Source organism: Manacus vitellinus, unplaced genomic scaffold (assembly GCF_001715985.3).
Source record: "Manacus vitellinus isolate BGI_N305 unplaced genomic scaffold, ASM171598v3 scaffold_32_pilon, whole genome shotgun sequence".
Taxonomy (NCBI): domain Eukaryota; kingdom Metazoa; phylum Chordata; class Aves; order Passeriformes; family Pipridae; genus Manacus; species Manacus vitellinus.
Genome location: NW_021940460.1, coordinates 5,033,708 through 5,042,035, shown reverse-complemented (window position 1 = coordinate 5,042,035; position 8,328 = coordinate 5,033,708). Strand labels below are relative to the sequence as shown.

Below are 8,328 nucleotides of genomic sequence, written 5' to 3'. Positions count from 1 at the left end.
ACACGGCCTGGCAGTGTCTGCCATTCTCATGGATCAGCGCTGCCTTCCTGCCGGCTGGCACCGCGCTGCGCTTCCTCGGGATGCTGCAGCCACTGCCTCATGCCAGCGGCACTGACTGAGGCCTCACTGCTGCCAGTGGCTTCTCTTGCTCTCCCCAAGCACTGCTTGGCCATGGAGCTGGACACTACAGGGCTCCCCTGACCTCACAGGGACCTCCAGGGGACTGAAGGGAGGAGGTGTTGGCTTGGGCTTGCTCTGCTACTTGTTACCCTCTGGGATGGTGGGGTCACCATCCGCTTCCACCTGGCGAGGAGTTTTCCCTGCACAGCCATCCTCCCTAGGGTGGGCAGGCACATGTGGAGTGCTACTCTAAGGAGGGAGAGGAGATGAGATGGTTTGTCCTTCCTTACCAAGCAAGGAGATTAATCCCTACTGACTCTGATTGCTTCCCATATGTCTGTCTGTCTGCAGCTGGGTCTGTGGACTCTGCAAGTGCCTGTCCCTTGGAGTTGAGGGAGCTCACTGTTCCCCCTGGGGAAGGAGACAGGCTGCAATAACAGGGGTGCTCTGACCAGAGCAACCTGGTCACTGGGTTATCCTGCTGAAACTCTGAATGTGGAGAAACCTGTTTTTAGCACCAAACTCCTCTCACGTTCCTGATTTCTGGACAGCCCTTTCAGGGGTTGAGGCTGGTAGATCCAGCCTTTGCAAGTGCAAGGAACAGAGGTGATGGGAGCTGTGTGACTGTCCATGACAATAACTAGAAACAACCTATGTCTGGCCTGCAGAGGGTATCAAAAAAAAGTCTGCTGGAAACCATATGGCTCGTTTTGGGATACAGGAGGAGACATGTTACTGCTGCAAGCATTTGGTTGCCGAGCAAGGATTCAAAACACATCTGTTAAACGTTGCCCATGGAAAGCCCTTGCTTCAGCAAGCAGCTTATTATCTACAGGGAGGAAGGGGAAGCATTAAAAACAATTTGATATTCCTCTCTTTGTAAATGAAAGAATTGGTAAACATTCTTTGGCATCCCGGATAAATCTGTAGCACAGCACTCGGCCAGCTGGTGATAAACAGCATCAGTCGATCCTGCTATTGCATTTCCAATCCTCTATTGAATCCAGAAAACTCTGGGGACTGAACAGGCTTTGATGATCCCAAGGGATGACTAGAACAAAGGTTCGGAGGCAAACACTTTTATGGAGCAAAGTGTCCTGTAAGGAAGTGATTCATGTGCGGGAGCAGACGCGGCTCGTGCCGTGGTCCCAGCTGCCTCCTGGCTCCCCCCACGCTGCTGGGATGTGCCTGGATGGAAGTGCTGGTCTGTCCAAGGAAGAGCCTCTCTTCGGAGGCAAGGAAGGCTGTGTGGGCTTTGCTACCCCTGCTGAAACCAAGCTGTCAGCATCACAAGGCTTCTCTGGGACTGGACCTTCAAATCCTTGCAGCTGGGGACAAATTTTTCTAAAGCATCTGGGCTCCCCAGCCCTTCCTCTCTCCAGGCAGCCTTGGTGGCTAAAAATGCACCAGAGCATTGTCACAGCAAAGTGACAGGAACAGACTGGAAATGCCACAGTGCAAATCCATGAGGTTTTCTGAGGATGGCTGAGGGCTGCATCACTCTCTTCTGCCTGTCTAATTGCCCCAGCTCCGTCCTAGTGCCAGCTGGTGAGGTGGGTAATTCCATTTGCTTTGCTCAAAATCCCTGCTGTACCCCAAGAACTTTCCTGTCTCACTCTTAGCCAGCTCTGCACCAGATTTTTGTCTCCTTTCACTGATTTCATTTGAGTGAGCCTGGCCAGTTCTTGGGTGAGTTATGTCTGTTTCTCTGAGCTGCTACAGAGAAGGAAGGTCACCAGGGGCTGCAAGGGGAGAGCATCCCCCACCATCCTGAAGGAGGTGAACTGCTCTGAAGCTGCTCAGGTGTGTGCAGGTGGGAGCAGGTGAGCTGGGGCGTTCTGCCAAGGGCTAGGCAGGTGTTGCTGTTGCTGTAACATGCCCTCTCTGCTCACTTCCCTTGCTGTCTTCACCTTGTCTGTGCATCTTTTTGGCACTGCTTCCTCCAGCCCAAAGCCAGAGGAGACAAGAAGGTCACCTCAGAGACACCTGGAAAGTGCAGGCCAGATGGAGAAGGACTTGGTGGTCAGCCTGGCAGGCAGCCCAGGATCCTCAGGGATGAGAACACGGTGATCATCTTGGAAGTGGATGGAGTTAGGGTGGGTAGCAGCTAGTCCTGCTCAGAGTCCTTTCTAAAACCTGCAGATCAGAAGAAACTGAGGTCTCCATCTCCCACATGATCATGAAGCCCTGCTCTGCCTGAGATGTCAGGCGTCTCTCCTGCCCAGCACTGGCACTTGGAATGAGCATCCCTTCACCTCCTGGGCTCTTTTTCTTGCTTGTGTGCTCAGTCATCCCTTCCTCCTGCTCCTGCTGCCAGAAATCATGTGTTTCAGGAGTGGCCAGGAATCCCCTTCTGAAAATAACTCATCTTACTGTGTTTTCATTAGAAGAGTCCAGCTCCCAGTTCATCAGTCTTCCTGATGTTCCACCCACATTACTGCTCTGCCTCTTTCTTCTGTGGCATTCCAGGGAATGAGGGGCTTCTGCCTGGTAGAGGATCTGTGCCATCCAGGCCTTTGCATGTTTAGCAACACCCAAATGGATGGGGGGAGCTGAAGATTTGTGTTGTGCAGGTACAGCCACATCTCCAGTGCTCAGCTGTTGCACATGGTGATACTCTGTGTCCTCCTGGGAGTGTGAAGTTGGGAGCAGCAGTATTGTCTGTGCTAAAGGATCCATCTGGCCAGGATGGAGAATGGAGAAGGAAGAGCTACTCCAGCCAGGAAGGAGAATGGAGAAGGAAGAGCTATGCCTTGGCTGACCCCCCAGATTTGGATTCAGGAAGGAAGGACGAGGCTCCCCCAAGCCAAGTGACCAGTCTCTCTCTTTGCCTCCTGCCAGGTGGAGTCATAACATCACTTGCACAAATGTTTCCTCTCTCAGGCTGGTGGAAGAGCCTGGCAGCCTCCGTGACAGGCCTGATGACGGGTAAGGAGCTCATCTCCTCTCCCAGGACCAGGGGCCATACAGAGGCATGGGATGCTCCCTGGCTTATGCCAAGTCTTGCTGGGCAGCTCCCAGAGGCTGGGTTTGGTGGTAACTTGCTCTGGGTGTTGTGGGATGTTTGTTGCTTCATCCCATACTGCTTCTGGGAGGACCAGGCTTGTGGGCTGGTCAGGTGCCCGTGGATGGATGGGTGGATGGGATCAGGGACTATATGTGGGAAGATGCGAAGATATCAGTGTCATGTGCTGCAAGTTAAAACACAGATTGTTTTATATACTTGGATGACTTGCACTGTGTTTTGCTTGATATGAGTGTGTGGAAGCTCAGGAGAAAGGCCTGTTTCATTTTAAGGATGTGAAGCTCGTTCTGCCATACTCAAAACAGGACCTGAAGCTTGGTGTGTGTTTCCGGGTGTCCTTGTTGGGCACCAACTGGGGTGATGTGGGAATGCCTTTTCTCCTTTGACAACAAAGACTGTGTGATCCTCTATCCTACTGAAACCATTGAGTTTGATCCCAGCTGGCTTCTGGTATGCACAGAAAGCTCAGCTGGGACCTGGCATCACTTGGGGAGAACTGGAGCACAGCAGCTCCAGGCAGACCCCCGGGTGTACGGCACAGGGCACCAGCGGGTGCTCCAATCTGTGATGCTCAGAGTCCTGGTGGGAGCCACTGCTGATAGCAAAGCCTTTGTGGGCTTGTAGGGATGAGTTGGAGCAGCCTCTTCTCCCCCTCTAAGCCTAACCTTTCTCCTTGGCATCCTGGCCAGTGGCCTGCTTGTCTCCCTTCTCTCTAGCTCACCCCACATGTGCTGGTCATACTGCACTGTGTGTCTGATTTCTCCTCTCTTTCTCATCTCTCTCATTGTGCAGCCACACCAACAGAGCCAGAAGCAGTAGTGAAGAAGTACCTGGAAGAGCTGAAGGGCACTCCTGCTGATGAGGTGAGAGGACAGTGAGGCAACTCCAGCTTGCCCAGAGTTCACTGTGGTGTCATGAAAACCGCAGTGTTTCCTGAGGACCATCCTTCCTTGGGCATCCTGTGTGGTAGGTGGTGCTACTTGCAGTGGCACTGTTGATGTGAGGTAGAGAGGCCTCAGCACTGCCTGGAGGCCACATCTGACAACAGGTGACTTGTTCTCATCAGAGGACTGTGACAGAGAAAGCACAATGTGGGCTGAATAGCTCAGTCTGACAGTGCCTCTCCATTGCCCTTGGAGCTGGCTGCAGGGCCTGGGGGGAAGGAGGGGAGTTTGGTTTTGGTCTCTCAGTGCTCAGAGGTTGAAACTAGAGATCACACCCTGCACTGGAGCTTGCAGAGAAGCAGGACAACCATACCCAGTTCCCACTCATCTGCTGTGACTGATGGCAGCTCTCCACCTCCTGGGCAACGCAGGAAGTGGAGTGGGGTGATACCAACCAGATAAGGAAACCTGTCTCTGTGCCTGTAAACATCAAAGGAAGGGATTAAACCAGAAGGCAGATCTTCCTGAAGCATCTCCTTGATGGCTTCCTCGGTGGGTCAGTCCTTGGGATCAGCCTGTGCTCACAGGTGGTGGTTTCTCCTCCAGGACTGCATCATCTGCATGGAGAAGCTTTCCTCCCCCTCTGGCTACAGTGACACGTGTGAGTCCAGCACCATCAGGCCAGAGGCTGTTGGTCGCCTGACGAGCTGCCAGCACTCCTTCCACATGCTCTGCATGCTGGCCATGTACTCCAACGGGAACAAGGTACCCAGCTGGCCCATCCCCACCAGGCCCCCTGTGCCCAGGTCACTGTGCTGTGGAGCTCTGATCCTGACTTCTCTCTCCTGGCAGGATGGCAGTTTGCAGTGTCCCTCCTGTAAAACCATCTACGGGGAGAAAACCGGGACCCAGCCCAAAGGGAAGATGGAGATCTCCACTTTCCCTCAGTCCCTCCCTGGCCACAAGGACTGTGGGACAATCCAGATTGTGTATCACATCAGCAGAGGCATCCAGGTGAGTGCACAGCACGCTGATGGATAGCACAAGCTGTGAGAGCCTCCCAGAAAAGTTCTGGGATCCAGTACAGTGCCTGCTGGCAGCCCATCACTGAGCAGCCTACGGTGCCTGGAGCCAGCAGCTGCACCAGCTGTTCTTCAGTGTGTATGGGTCTCCTCCATCAAAGATCTTTTTCTGAGCAGCCCCAGAGTTTACAGCAGCTCCTCACCTGCAGTAAGGAACTAATGTCTGCCTGAAACAGGGAGGAGATTCTGCCCGTGCTCACAAGGTGGGAGAGATCCCGATGTGTGGCTTCACAGCCCACGCTGGTTTCAGCGGTGGCAGTGAGCTTGCAAAGGTTTGAGCTGTGTGGGTTTTTTTAAGGTGTCATCAGACCACGTGGAAAAAGCTGTGGTTTGAGGCTGTCTCCCACCAGAATATAATGAGATTTTAGATCTGGCTTTGTATCCCAGCATGAGACTGCTCTTGGAGGAGTCCCGTGTAATGCTCACATGTCCCATAAGAACAAGTCAGACACCTTGTGCTCATCAGCTGCCTTTTACATGGAAGAGCTGGTTTGAGATGAACCTATGTCAAATCCTGCTGCTGAGGAATTGCCCAACTCCTGTGAAGATGGGTGTGTCCATGCCAAATATGTCTCCTCCCTTGCAGGGCCCCGAGCACCCCAACCCTGGGATGCCATACACGGCCAGAGGCTTTCCTCGCTATTGTTACCTACCAGACAATGAGAAGGGCAGAAAGGTAAGGCACTGTACCCTGATGATGTCACCCTTCTCATGTTATCTCATGGCACTGAGCTTGTCAAGCTTCTGGCAGTCTGTTTTCTCATGGCTCAAGTCTCCTGCCTTGGGTTTTCCTTTCCCCCTCTAGGTCCTGGAGCTCCTGAAGGTGGCCTGGAAGAGACGCCTGATTTTCACAGTGGGCACCTCCAACACCACCGGCGAGAGCAACACGGTGGTGTGGAACGAGATCCACCACAAGACTGAGATGGACTCAAACCTGAGTGGCCATGGCTACCCTGACCCCAACTACCTGGACAATGTGCTGGCAGAGCTGGCTGCCCAGGGGGTCACTGAGGACTGCTTGGGACAGTGAGCCGTGGGGGCCTGGCTGTGCCGTGCACACCTCGGGGGCCCACCTAGTGCACTTATTCCTGATGCCTTAAGTTCCTGTGTCTGACCACCCGGCACACTGAGCAATAACAGTTCTGTGGGAGCCCCGCCTGCTCTTCACGTTTTTGGGGGGAGGGAAGGATATTTTTGTAGAAGCTGCACTTGTGTTTCTGGGTGGGATTGATGGCCACGGCCAGGAGCAGCTGGGACAGCAGTCCTGAGGTGACAGGTCCCCTGGGGAAGGCAGGACCTTCCTCTGGTAATGCTTGGGGACAGGATGGGGAGACGGGAGTGCCTTGCTCCCACTAAACCACTTGGAAAGCAAATGAGGGCCTCCCTCTGGTGAACAGCAGCTCCCTGAGGCACCTCTTGCCTCCCTCCTGCCCTGTATCTCTGCTCAGTCCCAATAAACTGTTCATTTTCACAGCCAGTCCCTGCCTCTGCCTTCCTGCTGCCTCAGGGCTTGGGGTATCTCACCCTTAGTGGCCCTCTCTAGGGGACCAGCCTGATCCATGGAGCCTCATTCCAGCCAGGACAAAGGAGGGGAAGCTCAGCTCAGCTGGAGGGACACGGATCTCGGTGGAGGCAGGACACAGAGTGCTGGTACCAGGGCTGTGGTTCCAGCCTGTCGATGCTTTGGCTGCTGGATCCTGGTGGTCTGTGGCCACGGTGCCAGCAGAGGTGACCCATCACTGCCCACCCTGCACAAAGTTGCAGCCCCCTGCTCTTGCCGTGAGCTGCCAGCCTCACTCCTCACCAACCCTTCTGGCAGACCTTGTCCCTCTTTTCTCCTTCTCTCAGGTGAAATGGCAGCAATTTGGGGCTGTTTGTGCACGGTGAAGCCTCTGCAGGGAGGGGCTGCTGTGCTTTGTGCTGCTGCTGCAGGGATGCTAGTGCCACCAGCTGGTGACAGTCACCTTCCTCCCGCGGTGGTGGCAGCCAGCCCAGCTGCCAGCAGTGATGCTCTTCAGCTGGGAGCACACTCCTGGTACTCCTAGCACCTTGCAAGTGGGATATTGCCCCAGTTCTGGTGGCCTTGCAGTACAGTGTCCCGAGGCTCAGAGCTGATATCTTTTGAAGAGCTTGTTTCTGGCTGTTCCCCTCCCTGTGGCCACTGAAGCCAGCTGCACATTGAAACCATCCCTTTGGCACTGGTGCTGTCTGCCATTTCACCTCCTTCCTGGGAAATCTGGGATGTGGCTGGGCTTTGTGGCAGCTCTGCCTTGGCATCTGCCTGGGACCAGCATGTCCTGGGCCAGCAACTGGGCATCTTTCTTCCTGCCATTATAATATAAATATTAAAGGTTTTTTAGAGCCTTTTCAGGGCAGGAGCTTTCCCTAAAGTCCATCTTGTGATTGCAGGCTCTAGGGGGAAGCCCCTCAACCAGCCTGTGAAATTTGGGGATGCTGCAGGACTGGCAGCTCCTTGGGAGCTGCAGTTCTGTGTCTGTGTGGTGCTGAGCTCTACTCAAACAGGCTCTGTCTGTTCCTCTCCCATCCTGGTTGCGAAAGGTAAAGGTTTTGAGTTCAAACCCCATCTCTGTATCCCTGGATCATGTTCTCACAGCAATCAAAACAGTGAATTGAAGCGAAAATTGAGCAGAGTTCACCCAGCCCTGTACAAAGCAAGAATTTCCTGCTGAGCCTTGCCCGAGGCACCTCCAGCAGCTGCTCCAAGGAGTGAATCAGCTGCGTCTGGGCTGGTCCAGGGCTGGGGCACTGGACTGTGAGCTGGTCAGGCTCAGCAGCTCATCCCTGGCCGTCCCAGCTTTGGACATGAGGCATCTCCTAAAATCCTTGCCCTGTCTGTGCTGAGCCTGAGACTGTCCCTGTGGCAGGGGAGCCAAGGGGTGGAAAGGAGCAGAACCAGGAGCTCAGACAGTGCTGTGCAGGGAGGTGCTTTGAAGCAGTGGAGTGAAAGCACAGCCATACTGCCGTGGTGCCCATTGGAGCACAGAGAAGGAGGACAGAACCTGAAATAGGTGCTTATTATGCTACTGGATGGGTTGACCAAAAGACTTGTGTGCTCCATCCCCGGCTGGAGCCCTGGGGAGGGTGGGGTCTCTCCCGGCCCCCCGCGGTGGTGCCTCATCTGCCGCAGGGTGGTTATTATTAGCCCAGCCGTGACCCCGCAGCTATGCTGGGTACCGGCAGCTGAAACTGTGACTCA

General features: G+C 54.4%; 1 protein-coding gene across 3 annotated transcripts in view; it reads left to right on the top strand.

Moving 5' to 3' along the window:
* Positions 1–6,588, top strand: part of DTX2 (deltex E3 ubiquitin ligase 2) — a 29,900-nt gene extending 23,312 nt beyond the window's left edge. Inside the window, exons 5-10 of one of the 3 annotated variants that reach the window (XM_029961366.1) lie at positions 2,962–3,048; positions 3,938–4,008; positions 4,636–4,794; positions 4,882–5,043; positions 5,698–5,787; positions 5,917–6,588. In XM_029961366.1, the coding sequence (XP_029817226.1) occupies positions 2,962–3,048; positions 3,938–4,008; positions 4,636–4,794; positions 4,882–5,043; positions 5,698–5,787; positions 5,917–6,141 (794 nt within the window). In that variant the 3' untranslated portion in view covers positions 6,142–6,588. The remainder of the gene's footprint in view (positions 1–2,961; positions 3,049–3,937; positions 4,009–4,635; positions 4,795–4,881; positions 5,044–5,697; positions 5,788–5,916) is intronic. The other 2 variants (XM_029961364.1, XM_029961365.1) reach the window with 2 other exon arrangements.
* The last annotated feature ends 1,740 nt before the right edge of the window (positions 6,589–8,328 follow it).